Here is a 16,654-nt window from a genome sequence, read left to right on the forward strand (position 1 = left end):
AAACTCTGTTCCCTGACCCCCATTCGTATCCTTCCAACTCTGTCACTCTATAATTTTCACTTTATTCTTTACCCAATGAAACCCCCTAGTTTCTAGAGACTCTGGTGTTCTCTTGCTCTGATTCTGTCTTAGTCTTGGTGTGGGTTTGAGGGAAAGAGGAGGAGGAGAGGAGGAGGCTTCCACTTGATAGGCTGTCAGGGCTGTGGTTGGCCCTGCAGCCCATCTGGGAAGGGGGAGGAAGGGAGTGGGTCAGCTGGGGTCGGGGCCCTGCAGAGAAGTGGGCCTGGAACAATTGGGAACAAAGGCTGGATCGTCTTCCGGCTGAGCTCCACAGCCTGGCCTTGGCCTTCCGGGAACAGCTTCAGGAAATGGCTGAGATTCCAGATTTGGAAGGAAGAGACCTGTAAACTGGAGCTGAGCTCTGAGAAGGGAGAGCAGCCTCTCTCTCGGTTGGAGATGGGTGGCGGGGGCAGCAGGATGACAGCTGACATTGCAGGCTCAGAAGCTGCAAGTCCTGTCTGCTACAGACACAGACACAGGGTCTCAGGACTAGAAAAACTCTTCAAAGATCATTTGTTCCAACCAGATTTCCAGGACCTGCAAAATAACCCTGCCAAGGATGCTCGAATAGTTGCAGTGATGGGATGTGCCTAAGAATAAGTAAAAAATACTGGCTAACCTTTACTGATCATTTATAACGTGTCAGGCACTGTATGTACTAAGTGATTTCATCAGCACTCCAGCTCTCAAGGTAGGAACTATTATTATTATTCCCAGTTTACACATAAGGAAACTGACTTACAGGGTTAAGTGAGGCCTCCACGAAGCTATTTCATCCATCTCTGAGCTAAATATGGACATGCTCTGTGGGAATCTGCCAGCTTGGCCCAGAGGCTGAGTCCCTCCTATCTTCTGCCCTACCTCACCCCTGCCCTATGTGTCCCTGGGGAAGGGGACCGTGGGATGACAGCCCACCCCTGGTCCCCTCCACCCCCCTGCCCTCTGTCCTCAGCTTCTCCATGCTGTGCCCTGAGACTCTGCCTCTGGGTGGCCACCTGGAAGCAAAGGGATAAGGGTTGGGACTCAAGGATAAGATTTTTTCTTTTTCTGAGGCACAGTCTCACTCTGTTGCCCGGGCTAGAGTGCTGTGGCATCAGCCTAGCTCACAGCAACCTCAAACTCCTGGGCTCAAGCGACCCTCCTGCCTCAGCCTCCCGAGTAGCTGGGATTACAGGCATGTGCCACCATGCCCAGCTAATTTTTTCTATATATTTTTAGTTGTCCAGCTAATTTCTTTCTATTTTTAGTAGAGACGGGGTCTCACTCCTGCTCAGGCTGGTCTGGAACTCCTGAGCTGAAACGATCCTCCTGCCTCGGCCTCCCATAGTGCTGGGATTACATACAAGGATAAGATTTAAATAGAGTGTTAGGGCTGAAGCATTAAGGCTATGGTTGGAGTTATGGTTAATGTGAGGACTCCCTTTAAGAAGTCTCAGACTAGATCATAAGGTGAACTCTAGGGCTGAAGTTAGGGCTGGGGAGATGGCTTACAGAGGTCGAGGTCAGAGAGTTTCTCCCCTCTGGTCTCCTCCCAGTTCTCCGAGGCGCTAAGGGCCAGGCAGGAAGCATCGGTTTCCTCAAAGCCGCTTCCCTCCTGGGGCAGTCTCCGTCACAAACAACCACCACCGCCCCACCCCGCCCCTCCTTCCCTCTCAGCTGTGAGCTCAGAGCAGTAGGACAAAGTGCCTGGGACAAGGACGGAGGCCTGAGAGTCGCCATGGGCTCTGGAGGAGTGAGCCTCCCGAGGGCCCTGCAGCCCCTGCCCCTCCTGCTCCTGCTCCTCACGGGTGAGTGTGGCCCCCCTCTCCCGGCCCACACTCCCTTGATCCAAGGCCTGGTCAGGGCAGGAGAGGGTCACTGGCTCCTTTGCTTCTCTTTTGCAGTGGGGGTACCAGAGATGATGATGATGATGATGATGAGTATGTGTGTGCGTGTGCATGACACAGCCGTGGCCTGGATGCCATGCACGTTGGCCCTCTCCCCTGTCATTCCCTGCTAGCTTATCTGCCCTTCATGAGCACAGGCCACCAGGCAAACTCGCACACAACAGAAGACAGACGAGGCGAGGGCAGGGATTTGGGCCGTGGAGGTGGTCAGACCCGGCTCTGCTCCCTTTCCCTCCCAGGAGGCATGGCTCAGGACTCCCCGCCCCAGATCCTAGTCCACCCCCAGGACCAGCTGCTCCAGGGCCCTGGCCCCGCCAGGATGAGCTGCCGAGCCTCCGGCCAGCCACCGCCCACCATCCGCTGGCTGCTGAATGGGCAGCCCCTGAGCATGGTGCCCCCTGACATACACCACCTCCTACCTGATGGAACCCTCCTGCTGCTGCGGCCTCCTGCCCAGGGACATGCCCACGATGACCAGGCCCGATCCACAGATCTGGGCGTCTACACCTGTGAGGCCAGCAACCATCTGGGCACAGCAGTCAGCCGAGGTGCTCGGCTGTCTGTGGCTGGTGAGCCTGGGAAGAGGCCCAGGGCGGGGCAAACCTGGGCTGAGATGTTGCCCAGAGTTGAGGGAAGTTCGAGGGGATGTCTGTGAGCAGGCAGAGGCCTGGGCTGGGAGACTCTGGAAAGAGAGCTGGGTTGGGGCCGGCCCTGGGAGCTCCCGGGAGGTGGGCAAAGCAGAATGGGGCCAGTGTGGTAGGGGAGGGGAGAGAAGGGGAGCGGAGGCTGGGCCCTGCTCCCTGTTGACCCTCTGTCCTCCCAACAGTCCTCCGGGAGGATTTCCAGATCCAGCCTCGGGACACAGCAGCTGTGGAGGGCGAGCAGGTGACTCTGGAATGTGGGCCGCCCTGGGGCCACCCAGAGCCCACAGTTTCATGGTGGAAAGATGGGAAACCCCTGGCCCTCCAGCCAGGGCGGCACACGGTGAGTGTACCTGTCCCCATACGCCTGGGCACACCCTGAGGGACAGGCCTGCTCTCTAGCCCCCTGGCCCCTGGCAGACTTTGAGTGAGGGAGGGCAGTGAGGCCTCAAGCTTCCCTCTGGCCTCTGAGACCCTCCACACAGGGGAGGCCTCACCGTGCACCTGCCCTGACAGGTGTCCAGGGGTTCCCTGCTGATGGCAAGAGCAGAGAAGAGTGACGAAGGGACCTATATGTGTGTGGCCACCAACAACGCAGGGCAGCGGGAGAGCCGAGCAGCCAGGGTGTCTGTCCAGGGTAAGGCAGAGGGTCAGCTGAAGTCTGGGCCAGCTGGGGGCTCCAGTGAGGGTGGTGTGTCCTGGTTTGGGCTGGGGTTGGGGTATGTGGGGCTCAGCATGGGGACAAGGGTCAGGGTGGTGGGGGCCTCATGTACGGGAGGTTCCCCCATGCTAGTGCAGAAATAGGAGTGCCAGACCTGGGGACTCCGGGAGTTGGCTTCCTCCGTGGCTGGGGAATGTTCCACTCCTCAGTTCCTTCACTCCGGCCTATAGGCCCCATCCCAGCCCCATGCTCCCCGCAGAGCCCCAGGACTTCAAGGAGCCTCTGGAGCTTCTGGCCGTGCGCATTCAGCTGGAAAACGTGACCCTGCTGCAGCCGGACCCCGCAAAGGGCCCCAAGCCTGGGCCTGCCGTGTGGCTCAGCTGGAAGGTGAGCCCAGATCCTAAGGGTGAGAGCCGTCCAGAGCTCAGGAAAGGGCTGGCCGTGAGCTCCCTGGCTCCTCACCCTTCCTCCCGCCTCCTCCCCAGGTGAGTGGCCCTGCTGCACCTGCTCAGTCCTACACGGCCTTGTTCAGGACCCAGACTGCCCCAGGAGGCCAGGGAGCTCCATGGGCAGAGGCGCTGCTCGCCGGCTGGCAGAGCGCAGAGCTTGGGGGCCTCCACTGGGGTCAAGACTATGAGTTCAAAGTAAGACCATCCTCCGGCCGGGCTCGGGGCCCTGACAGCAACGTGTTGCTCCTGAGGCTGCCAGAACAAGGTTAGGGACTGATCCCCCCACAACCCAACAATATCCCCTCTGGCTCCTTCTTGCTTGGGGACCCCTGGACTGTCCCACTCCAGTCTGGGGGGATGGTGGGTTCTGCTCCTGGACTCACTCACTTCTGCCCTGGCCAGGCAAGGAGAACTGTGAGAAGCTTGTGTTTTCCTCAGGGGGGCTCTGGCTCTGTCCTTCAGTCCAGATCTCTTCCCTAGACTCCTCTTCCTCAGCACCCCTTACCGCCTCTCTTCCTCCCTTCCAGTGCCCAGTGCCCCACCCCAGGAGGTGACCCTAAAACCTGGCAATGGCAGTGTCCTTGTGAGCTGGGTTCCACCACCTGCTGAAAACCACAACGGCATCATCCGTGGCTACCAGGTACCCCCCACAAGCTGCCACAGCCCTTTCTGGTGGTACCAGGGCATCTCTTCTCCCCGGAGTCCTGCAGACTCTTGCTCTGGGCACTGAGAAACAGTACCTGTGTGGAGAAGCAAAGGAAACTTACTTTTGTTGAGCGAGGACCTACTGTCTGTCAGACCCTGCCAAGCACTTTGCCTCCACGATCTCATTTCACCTCCCAGTCTACCATAGGATATTATCCCCAATTTACAGACTCGGAAAGTGAGGCTAAGGCAACAGGTGAAAGAAACAGAACAGGAATCACACCGGGTTGTATCTGACTCTAAACGTCTAAGACAGTGGTTCTCTAAGTGTGGTTCCTGGACCAGCAACATCAGCCTCACCGGGGAACTTGTTAGGAATGCACGTCCCCAGGGCCTTTCCTGGGCCTGCTCAATCAGAAACTCCCTTCCAGGTGATTCTGGAGCACCCTGAGTTTGAGAACCACTGGTCTTAGGCATATTTTCACAGATTGCTTTTGCCCTTGTTCTGTTGGTCTCACTCGAGAGACTTGTAAAGGAGAGGGGCCTAGGAATCGTGGGTGCGTGTTGGGGGGCTCCCCAGGTGGATGGCAGGGCAGGCCGACCATGTGCCTGGAGTCTGGCCTGCAGGTGGCAGGTGCAACTGCTGGGACGGTGCCCAGGTGGCTGCTCACCTTTGCTTGTGCCTCAGGTCTGGAGCCTGGGCAACACCTCACTGCCGCCAGCCAACTGGACTGTAGTGGGAGAGCAGACCCAGCTGGAGATCGCCACCCGAATGCCAGGCTCCTACTGCGTGCAAGTGGCTGCAGTCACCGGCGCTGGGGCTGGGGAGCCCAGTATCCCCGTGTGCCTCCTTTTAGGTGAGGGCAGTGCCCACGGGCCCCAGCCATACCCTGCACACCCATTCCCACCTTTTGCTCCTCCTGCTCCTGCCTCACACTTCCAGCTCCTACCCCTTGTCTGCTGGACCCTCACCTCCTCACCTGCCCCTCTGCCTGAGCTCTGCACCCCATATAGAGCAGGCCATGGAGCGAGCCGCCCGAGAACCCGGTGAGCATGGTCCCTGGATCCTGGAGCAGCTGAGAACCACCTTGAGGCGGCCAGAGGTCATTGCCAGCGGTGGTGTTGTTCTCTGGCTGCTGCTGCTGGGCACCGCTGTGTGTATCCACCGTCGGCGCCGAGCTGGGGTGCACCTGGGCCCAGGTGAGAGTTGAGGGAGACCCTAAGGTGGTCAGGCCTCCCCCGAGTTCAGCCATAACACTGCAGGGGCTTTAGATCTCTGGCCAGGTGGTGGAGCCTCTGGATTTAGCCCTCCTCCTACCTTCCTCCAGGTCTGTACAGGTATACCAGCGAGGATGCCATCCTAAAACACAGGTGAGAGATGAAAGTGGCTTGAGATGGGGGAATGGGGAGGCCAAGGGACAGTGGGGCTGAGACAGAGAATTGAATGGGGTACTAATCTATCTGCTAGGCAGTTTGAGGCCCTAGTACCTGAATCTCTCCTGAACTCCAAGTGAGAGTTCATTTCTTTTTCATCAATGTTTCTATCACACCAGTTGACAGGTGAGTAAACTGAGACTCATAACGAGTGACTTTGCTCAAGGCTGCACAACTAGTAGCTGGCCTCCTGGATCCCTAATCCAGTGCTCTTATCACCCTCCTCTTATTAACACACACCACATGCTTCTGCTTTCTTACTCCGCTGGGGGAGAATAACTGGCATGGCCAGCTCTGGTGTCTGAAGTTCTCTGCAAGCCCAGCGTGTACTGAGCGAGCGGTGCCTCTGCGTTCAGCAGATCTCCCGCTGAGCTCTTTCCTGCACCGTAATCCACCCCCAGCTCCAGCAGAGGGCGCTCCACCCCTACAGCATAGATTTACTCTTTGTTCTCGAAACCAGGGCCAGACTGTAGGCACTTCTGCTCCAAGTGTGTTTGGCTGCCAGAGCAAGTCTGCGGTTGTGAGACAAGACACTAAGAACACATCCTTTTTTCTCCTATTGGCTGAGTTTTACACGAAGTAACCATTTTATCTCTCTGCCTGCTTCCTTGGCTCTTTATCTTGTTAGATTTCCTCTGGGAGGTTTCACACTCCGGGTCTGTATCTATCAACACAAGTTATCAAGCACCTACTGTGTGCCAGATACATCCAAGCCTGGGGCTGCCATTTTGCCGCCAGATTCTCAGCCCAGAACAAGATTCCAAGCTGGCTGGTGGTGTGTTCCTGAGTTTTTCTGTGCTCACTGGTTTCTCTCTTCTTGTACCTCCTGGGCTTTGTCTGGTCTGCCCTGAACTTTCTCTGTCTCCCCTGGGACCTTCTCTCTTGTACTTGAGGGAGATGCTATTCTGATCATTTATTTGGTTTATTGACTCCTTTGGCATAGTCTCCATGTGCCAGGAATGCTCAGCCTAGGCAGAGACAAGCATGAGAGCATTTGAGTACTATAGTGTGGACAGTGCAGAAGCACGTACAGGCTACATGGAGCGGGGCAGGGGAGGGAAAGACAGGAGAAAGAAGATTCTGCATTTACCCTGACAGTGAGAAGGGGAAGGGCAGAGGGAACAGCAAGCAATAGCCTGCTGCCTCCACAGGGAAAGACAAGCCACTGGGGTCTGTCCGGGACACAGAAGGTGAGATGGATCCGAGCAAAGGAGAAAGTTAGGGAACTGGGGGCCAGACCAAAGAAGGTTCACCCACCCCGTTAGCCTTGCTGGGCACCTGGGCTCTATCTTGGCAAATGGGGAGCCATTGAAGGTTTTAAGCAGAGAAGTGCCTGTCCTTAAAGGATTGCTCAGGCAGCTGGAGGCCAACATCCATGCAGCAAGCTCCTGCTCTGCCAACTGAGTGATCTCACATTTCCTCATTTAAACTCACGTCATCAGCCTTGAGTGTAGAAGGCCTTAGTGTTGCTGTTTTACAGATGAAGAAACTAGGGCTCAGAGAGGCTAATGCATTTATATACTTACCTAAGGTTGCACAGCTAATCCTGGCAGATAGGGATTTCAAACCAGATTTGTCTGGCTCCAGATTTTCTGTCCTTTACATCTCAGCATACATAGCTGTCTCTTGTTAATACCTCCTAGCTCTGGGCAACTTGGATTTCCCTTGATCTCGGGATAGAAAGGGGCGCTGAGTCTGGGGCACCAGGTCAGAGATCTTAAGGAGTCTGTGAAGGGCTGCAAAGTAGTAGTAAGGATAAAGCCATCCGTCTCCTCAACCCCTTCTGCCACTCTTGGAGCTGGAGGTCTTGGCCAACGAGGTTCTCTCTTTCCCCTGCTTTTCCCCACCTCACCCCCACCCTCCACTGTCCCAGGATGGATCACAGCGACTCCCCCTGGCTGGCGGATACTTGGCGTTCCACCTCCGGCTCCCGGGACCTGAGCAGCAGCAGCAGCCTCAGCAGTAGGCTGGGAGTGGACCCCCGGGACCCCCTAGAGAGTCGTCGCTCCTGTGAGCATGCCCAGTGGGGGCACAGGCCTGGCGGTGGGGGGGCAGGGATCCCAGGGTTGGGAGTGAGATGTGCTCACCATAATTCCTCCTGTCGTTTTGATCGTAGTGATCTCCTGGGATCCCCGAAGCCCGGGTGTGCCCCTGCTGCCAGACACCAGCACTTTTTATGGCTCCCTCATCGCTGAGCTGCCCTCCAGCCCCCCAGCCCGGCCAAACCCCCAGGCCCCAGCTGTCAGGCGCCTCCCGCCCCAGCTGGCCCGGCTCTCCAGCCCCTGGGCCAGCTCAGACAGCCTCTGCAGCCACAGGGCACTCTCTTCTCCACGCCTGTCTCAGGCCCCGGCAGAGGCTTGGAAGGCCAAAAGGAAGCAGGGTAAGGAAGCGGAAGATAGACAGAGCTTGAGCTGGTAGTAGGAGGACCCGCGAGTGGGAATGTGGTGGGAAAGAGGCCTTGAAGCCAGGGATGGGCTGCAGGCCCCAGTAGCTTCCATTCCGCTCTCCAGGTAGACTCAAGGCATGTTTCTCCTATCACCAGGGCACTCAGCCAGGAGTGTGCTTACCTCGGCTTTTCTCTGCACTGTGCCCTTGTTTTGTTTTGGCCACACCAGCAGTGAGCTGTTTCTGCAGTTAAATCAACTTAGCACACATTTAATATGTACCACTACGTGCCAGACGTGGGGGACACAAATGATACCAGACACAACCCTTGACCTCTGAAGGCTCATGGTTGTCTAACGAAAGAGCCGACTAGCTTACAAGTAATGCCAGAGCCCGGCAGAATGTGACCAGCACTGGCCAAAGCCTCAGGCTCCCATGAACTTATCTCCTTGTGCATTACGTACAGGTGTGCTTGGGCATCAGCTCCTTTCTGGACAGATTTCTCTCCTGTCTTCCAGCTGTCTGCTTTGACTTTACAGAGAGAAATAATTATAGTCTCCATTTCTTGAGCAACTACTATATGCTAGGTGCTTTACTTATATTTGTTACTTCACTTAATCCTACCTAGGTATTATTTCTCTAATTTTACAGAGAAGAAAGAGAGTCAGAATGATTGGGTAACTTGCTCAAAATTCCACAGGTACTGAGCCACAGAACTCAAATTTGAATTCAGGATGGTCTGCCTCCGAAGGCTACTCTGAATCTCTCAGCTCCCTTGGGAAATCCTATTCTCTCTGCTGTTTCCTCCCATTCTGACCTGCAGAAGGCTGACCTGCACCCTACCTGCTGTCTTCATGAGTCTTCTGTGCCGATTAGTAAGACTTAACAAATGTTCTACAGCCAACTCTTTTTTTTAAGTGGATACAATCCAACTTTTATTAAGCAAAGATGGATTAAGAGTAAGAGCTTGTTCATTACCCAGAATTTTATGACTCTAAATGTTAGCAAAGCTGGCATTTTTACCAGCTTTGCCTCAGAGCTATTGCATTATAAATCCTTGGTGATAATGAAACACCAGCTAAAAAGAGGTTGAATAAGTCTCATTTTAAAAACAGCCTTTGCACGGAGAACTACACTGACTTTAATGGATTGTCTAGCCTCTCATAGAACATTAATACTATGGGGAAAAGGTGAGTGGTTTACTAAAACCAGTTCTTAGGAAGGGGTCTAATTCTGAGATGAGGCTTCCTAACCTGTGGTTTAGGTCCTCAGTTCACCCCCTATTTCTCCTTACCCCAGCCCCATCTTACCACTGTCCCAGGGTAGAGCAATTGCAGTGACTCTCCTTGGCTGGTGGGCACATGAAGTTCCACCTCTGGCTCCCAGGACCTTGGAAACAGCAACAACAAGATCATGCTATGATCTTGCCCAGAGCCATGGAGTTGATTCTTCTGCTGTCACCTCATCCAAAGACAGATGTTTCTGCCTTTTCTAAAACTGTCAGGCTGTTTCAGTGCCATCACTCCCCTTGACCTGGTTGTTCCTTTTTTTTTATTATTTGATCTTAGTTGGGGTTTTTCTCTACCACTGATATTCTCACAACTGCACTCTCCCATCTCTCATCCATTATATTAGGTTCCTAGTCTGCTCGCTTTGCCAGATATATGCACTGAATATCGTCATCCATTTATTATTTCATTCAAACAAATATTTATTACAATTCAAGTATGTCAAATGAGATTTGACCTTTCACCTTGATTACATTTTTATTGTATAGTTTCTGTCTTTCTTTTTTTGAGACAGGGTCTGGCTCTGTTGCCCAGGCTGGAGTGCAGTGGCATCATCATAGCTCACTGTAACCTCAACTCCCGGGCTCAAATGATGCTCCTGCCTCAGCCTCTGGAGTAGCTGGGACTACAGGCATACCACCACGCCCAGCTAATTTTTCTATTTTTATAGAGGCTGGATCTCACTGTATTGCTCAGGCTTGTCTCGAACTCCTGGCCTCAAGGAATTATCCTGCCTCGGCCTCCCAAAGTGCTGGGAGATAGGCGTGAGCTACCATGCCTGGCCTAGTTTGTTCACGTAGCATTGAAACTAAAGTCCAAGTAACTCCAAGCGAGGTGGAAGGAATCCTTTTGTTACCAGGGTCCCTTAGAGAAAATGAAATGGGCTGGGATAAATATGGCCTTTTCCAGGCCTGGCTTTTTCCCTTCCTTTTCCACTCAAACCAACCAACCAACTTGTGCTCACATTTCTGAGCTTAATTAAGAAGCCAGGCACCAGACAAGACAAAGCTGATGACAGTGGAGTTGGAGCACCAACCTGGAAGGTGGCCCCCAGGGCTCTGTAGGTCATATGAAAATTAAGGGAAATGAATAAAAACCAAACCAGCCAAAATACAAAAGGAAACTCTGATGGAAGAAGTCTAGACATTGTGTGGGTTTTCATCCCCGTGGATCAGAAGGTCTGGCCACTGGTACATGGATTCCTAGGGCCCAGGTGGGGTCTTGGTCAGTGCCAAAGCCTTGGTCTCTTCCCTGCTCTGAAGCTGCCCATAGTGGCTCCCAGATCTTGAGATCAGACTGACCAGATAACTCTACCAATAAGAGAGACCCTTTCCTAGCTGAGCTTCTAATCATGTGATGCTTATCTGAAGGCCGTTCCTTTTCTCCTTTTTTGGATGTTCTCCTGGTTCCTGATCCTGGGAGAATCTCTTCCCTCTATTACCCTGTTCCTCTCTGGTTTGAATTTCGATCCCTTTGAGTTCTAGCCTGACAAAGAAGCATGCTCACAGGGCGTTGCCATGGCTCAGGCTGTCCTTTCGGTTTCCTCATCTTCTCTGTTGTCGAGTTCACTCAGAGCCCTGTCTCTCCACTGCCCATGCAGGCAAGAGTATAGCTGCCGTCTCAGATGGGGCTGCCCTCACCTTGCGTTTACCTCACATCTCTGATATCACCCATGCATTCACTTGTTCATTCAACATATGTTATTTTTTTTTTTTCATTTTGGAAAGAATTTAGTAGATGTTCTATTGTTAAGTGCACCAGATGCTGGACTTCTGAAACAAGTTATGCTTCAGCATAACAGCATTTTCTATATATTTCTGTTCATGATGCTTAAAAATATGGAACGATTCACGAATTTGTGTGTCATCCTTGCGCAGGGGCCATGCTAATCTTCTCTGTATCGTTCCAATTTTAGTATATTGGAACGAAGCGAGCACAACATATATTATTGAGTATCTACGGGCAGGGCATTGCCTCCCAGGTGACACCAACACGTTTTCCTGTTCTGGAGCTCCTCTTCCCACCAGCTGACTCCCTCCTGTCACAGCAGTATTGTCTGGGGCTTCCTGTTTTTGTCCCACCCACTCAGCTCAACCTGACAGTCCAACCCATCTCCCAAGTGAGGGACAGTCAGGTCTCCCAGGGCTAGAATCACATGAGATGTTTGCAAGGTGACAAATGGAAATTAATAGATACTGTCCAAGAAAAGGAGGAGTATTTGTCTTCACAGAGCCAAAATTCATGAGGAGAGTAGCGATGCGAGGGTGTAGAGACCAGGAAGACCGAAATGAATACAGTCAAGGAAAAGCAAGTTGTTTTTTAAAGTATCCATTAGGCACCAGAACTTTTGAAATCTGTTTTTATTTATTTAATTGCCAAACCCATCATTTGAAGTGATTATTTACAAAGGAAACTGAGGCTCAGAAAGGTCACCGGCTCCCTGAGGTCACACAGCTGAGCCTGGCTACGAGGGTGGCCTTCTGACACCAAGCCTGGTATACTTTGCCCCCTGTTAGGGCTGCTGGTTGAAGATGGGGGTTGGGGGATGGAGGGGATTGCGTGAGAGGCTTTCGTCTTTTCTCTGTGTTGAGGGTCACACGAGCTGAATTGAATCACAGGCTGAAGGTAGAGGCTGCAGGTGGGGTCTGAAAGGCCCCCAACCACCAACTCTTTGCTTTACAGAGCTGCACCAAGCCAACAGCTCCCCACTGCTCCGGGCCAGCCACCCCATGGAGCTCCGGGCCGGGGAGTTGGGAAACAGAGGCTCCAAGAATCTTTCCCAAAGCCCAGGTGAGGGGGGATGGTCCCTGAGAGGGAAGTTGGGGGTGAGGCAGGGTGTAGGGGACCCTCTGGCGGGCTTCTCCTCCTGTCCCTGGGTAGGCTGGGTGGGTGAGGTGGGGGGACAGGAAGCTGAGGGGGCTGGGTGGGCTCTGGAGCTGATGGGGAGTCTACCATTCTCATGCCCAGGCCACTGTTCCCCAGGAGCCGTGCCTGGAGCTCTGGTTGCCTGGCGGGCCTTGGGACCGCAGCTCCGTAGGTCCTCGAATGAGCTGGTTACTCGCCCACTCCCTCCAGCACCCCTCTCTCCTCGTGGAAGCCCCACGCAGAGTCAACAGACCCAGTAAGGCAGGACTGGGAGGTTGGGGGTGGGGTGCGTGCTGGGATTGGACCGGCTGGGGGGGGGCTGGACAAGGACTTGAAGAGCAGCACTGATCATCCTGCCATCGCTCTCTGCCCCCAATCAGGCACCTGGTGGCGCCCCAAGCTCCATCCTCTGTCCCGCTGCCAGCAGCGCCCATCCCCATCCACAGCCCCAGTGGCACCTCCAGCCCCCAGGCATCTTCTCTCTCTGGCCCCAGCCCAGCTTCCAGTCGCCTGTCCAGCTCTTCACTGTCCTCCCTGGGGGAGGATCAGGACAGTGTGCTGACCCCTGAAGAGGTGGCTCTGTGCCTGGAACTCAGTGAGGGTGAGGAGACCCCCAGGTGAGTGGCCGGAGAGATAAGCACAGAGCCACAGGTGAGCATGCTACAGGAGTATGCTGATCTCTTCCCCGCCGCGCCCTGCCTCCATCACAGTGTTTCTGCTGCCGCACCACCCTACCACGCCCTGACCATTGCTGCCTTCCTTTTTGCCTCTTCCTAGGAACAGTGTCTCTCCTGCACCAAGGGCTCCTTCACCCCCCACCACCTATGGATACATCAGTGTCCCAACAGCCTCAGAGCTCGCAGACATGGGCAGGATGGGCGGAGGGGTGGGGTCTGGAGCAGGGAGCCTGTTCCCACCTCGGCCCTGCCCCACCCCGACCCCCAGTGAGGGCTCCTTGGCCAATGGTTGGGGCTCAGCCTCAGAGGACAATGCCCCCAGTGCCAGAGCCAGCCTCGTCAGCTCCTCTGACGGCTCCTTCCTTGCTGATGCCCACTTTGCCCGTGCCCTGGCTGTGGCTGTGGATAGCTTCGGTTTTGGTCTGGAGCCCAGGGAGGCAGACTGTGTCTTCACGGGTACGTGAGATCACCCCACCTTATTCCTCACCCCTCAGAGGGTCACAACTACTGTAAGACTCCCCTTGTCCCCAAGCAAGAGGCAAGGCTTCCCAACCATCATCATCTCTTCATCATTATTGTTAAAACAGCTACTTTGTATTGGATGACTACTATGTCCCAGCTACCAGGATAAGCACTTTATATACATTTAATATTAACAACTCTATGAGGAATATTTTTTATTTCTTTTCTCCAAAGGAGGAAACTGTAAGTCAGATAGGTTTATTAACTTGCCTAAGGTCACCCACAGAACAAGAACAAATTGTCCAATTCTAAAGGCTCAAGGCAGCCAACTGCAGGCCCATTCCCCTGCCTCCAAGAGTCTCCTATTGCCCAGATATTGGTCTCCAGGAAAGGCTGCTCCAGCCTCTTCCAACTCTTCCTCTTGCCCGGTCCATGGCAGGGGCCGAGGAGCCACTGGGCTCACCCCTGCCGTGTCCAGCAGAGTGAGACCATTATCTCCATGTCAGCAGAAGGTAGCTCAGGGCTCCCTTCCCCACACACCCCGGCAGATCCCCCACACCCATCTCACTAACCCTAACTCTAACCCGTGCCCCCAAGAACAACAACCAGGCTTGAGGCTTATGGTGCACAGGAGGGCAAGGATTATCCAGGACAGTTGTGCCCATAATGGAGAGAGAAGAAAGATGCCCAGGGAATGGGAGAGTGAAGAGAGGGTACAGACAGACGGCCAGAGCTGGGCAGGGAGGAAATAGTTCAAGCTCTTCTCTCTAAGGAAACTGATGGATTGGGCCCTTGGGGATCTGGCCACTGAGTTGGGGCTAGGTTATGTTTGGGGCTGGGTATATGCCCTAAACTGGTCCTAAACTTTCTGCCCTAAACTAGTCCCTAGAGACTGAAGGTCACCCCCCCCCCATAGATACCTCTACCTTCCCTGACAGATGCCTCATCACCTCCCTCCCCGAGGGATGACCTCTTCCTGACCCCCACCCTCTCCCTACACCTGTGGGAGTGGAGGCCAGACTGGTTGGAGGATGTGGAGATCAACCACACCCAGCGGCTGGGAAGGGGGCTGCCTCCCTGGCCCCCTGACTCTCAGATCTCTTCCGAGAGCAGTCGGCTCAGCTGTCCTGTGCCCAAGGCTGGTGGTAAGTACCGTCTGCCTGGCTAATGTGGCCATCTTGACCAGAGGGGCTCTGGGGAGCAGCCCAGAGGAAGCCCAGGGCCTGGCAGGAGAGCTCAGCGGGAAGATGACTCCACTCTCCTTCAGCTTCTCCCATAGATTCCTCATGAACTGTGTGCCTGAGAGTGCCGAGAAGAGAATCAGAACCACTTCTCCCATCCGCCCACAAGGCCTGGGCTGTGGCGTGTGAGTCTTGACCTACACTTCTCTGCAGTTGGGGTCCACCTTCCCTGACCACCAGGAGCGTTCTCCTTCCAGGATCATGAAAACAAATGAAAGCAAAACAGAGTAAGAGCAAAGCAGACCTGGAGCTCTCAGGAAGCAAAACATCACCTCCACCTGACTCCTAGACATTGCTTTCTCCTCTGTCCACCCACTCCCACAACCAGGTCATTTTGGCTGAAGGAGCAGCCTGTCTCCTGCTCTCCCCACCCACTTGGATCGGGGGAGGTGGAGGAGCCAGAGGTGTCTTCATGGAGGACGACAGAGACTGGTGGGAGAGGGCTGTGGAGGAAGGAACTTCTCAGAACCTCCTCTCAGCGTTACCTGGCCTCTCCTCTAGAGGCTCGCTCAACTCTCCCCAACCGCAACATGCAAAGGAAATATGGAGGAACGCCATTGAGGCAGTGAGGTCCTCCCTCCTGCCAAGGCAAATGGTTCAAGGCTGGGTCTAGGGAGGAAGGGAGGTGTGAGAATGTGAGACAAAAGCACTCTCCTCATACTGTTGTCACTATGAGCTTAAGAAATTTGATACCATAGAACTGTAAAGACTTGAGTGCTTTGAGATCATTCCCTGGGGCACCATTTTGGGGAGGACACCTGGAGAGACAGCAAGAGTTACCTGAGTTAGGAAGAGATCAGCATTCATTGACACTCAGGGAGTGTCACTCATTTCTGTTCTGCAAGTGAAGGGAGGACGATGTTCATCCACTAGATGCTAAGCAGAATGGAGGAAAGGGAGAGGTGGGGTGTTTCAGGGGCTGCTGGTCCTGCCAACATATCCTGAGAAGACAACTGCTTTCAGCTATCCCAGATGGTTTCTTAATATAGATAAAGTAGTTAAATTCCACAAAAGGTAGAACCACCTGCAATGGTTGGCTAGCGAACACCGTTCAAACAAAACAAAAGAACGGGGAGATGGGTCTTGCAGCAGGACTTCCAGGGCCTGAGCCACAGAACACCATGGAGGCGGGCAGGTCTGTGTCTTCCTTACTTGGCAGGAAAGGGCAGGGGGGAATCCACAAGTTATACAAGTTGGGGGGTGGGGGCAGTTTGCTACAGAGCATGACCGGGGCCACAGGAAGATACCTTTAGGGAGGGCCGATTCAGAAGCAGCCCCCCCAAACCCAGCAGAACCCAGCAGCTCTTCCCCGAGGCCCCTTAAGGTTCAGAGGTTGAGCTAGGCGGACCGGGCCTGGGTGCTTCCTGAGCTACATCCATCAGGCTGGTCTGAGCTGGATTTTCATGGTCTCAGGAGGAGGAATCAGTACTCCAGATACACATCTGTTCCTCTCTATTTGCTTTTCCATTTTTAGACTTTGTTTTTCTTTTAGCTTCCTGGTAAAATTCTTTTTGAAAACATTCCAACCCGGTTTGCCAGCCTGAAGGGGAAAAAGGGATTTGTACACACACGGGTCCAAGTGGCAGGCGAGGGCAGGGCCTGGGCTTGGCGGGCAGCGGCCACGCCCCAGCGGCAGGGCAGGCCTGCGCCAGGTGGAGCCAGTGAGAAGGAAGCAGAACCCCAGGTAGCCGATGAGTGGGTGGGCTGTGGGGGAGGCGCTGATGGGGACGATGGCGTTCATGGTGACAAGTTTTAACAATTCTGTGCTAGCCAACCCAATCATATCTGGGGCCAGTCTGGCCAGGAGGTGCCCCTTGGCACACGCCCTCTGTGAGGGAGTCAGGGGGTCTAAAACATGCTCTTCTTTCCTGCTGGGGCTTCCCTCATAAGATCCTCCTTTCTCTGAGTTTTTTAAGATTCTTTTTATTGTGAGGAGCATGTTTCCTTACAGGACAGTAC

The 16,654-nt window shown here is 54.2% G+C and overlaps 1 protein-coding gene and 1 non-coding gene across 2 annotated transcripts; one reads left to right on the forward strand and one right to left on the reverse strand.

Annotated features, from left to right (window-relative positions):
* Nucleotides 1-1,777: 1,777 nt before the first annotated feature.
* On the forward strand, nucleotides 1,778-15,378 carry ROBO4 (roundabout guidance receptor 4). Its single transcript, XM_069468730.1, has 18 exons — nucleotides 1,778-1,847; nucleotides 2,186-2,515; nucleotides 2,773-2,930; nucleotides 3,104-3,224; nucleotides 3,508-3,635; nucleotides 3,734-3,962; nucleotides 4,225-4,337; nucleotides 5,031-5,199; nucleotides 5,357-5,542; nucleotides 5,671-5,713; nucleotides 7,650-7,786; nucleotides 7,893-8,156; nucleotides 12,133-12,240; nucleotides 12,433-12,571; nucleotides 12,696-12,932; nucleotides 13,093-13,448; nucleotides 14,393-14,599; nucleotides 14,722-15,378. The coding sequence occupies exons 1-18, from the start codon at nucleotides 1,778-1,780 to the stop codon at nucleotides 14,742-14,744; spliced, it is 3,018 nt and encodes a 1,005-aa protein (XP_069324831.1). The 3' UTR covers nucleotides 14,745-15,378.
* On the reverse strand, nucleotides 11,283-11,389 carry LOC138385516 (U6 spliceosomal RNA). The gene has a single exon (XR_011233750.1). It is a non-coding gene; the product is annotated as a U6 spliceosomal RNA (small nuclear RNA).
* Nucleotides 15,379-16,654: the final 1,276 nt, after the last annotated feature.

Source organism: Eulemur rufifrons, chromosome 6 (genome assembly GCF_041146395.1).
Source record: "Eulemur rufifrons isolate Redbay chromosome 6, OSU_ERuf_1, whole genome shotgun sequence".
Lineage (NCBI taxonomy): Eukaryota > Metazoa > Chordata > Mammalia > Primates > Lemuridae > Eulemur > Eulemur rufifrons.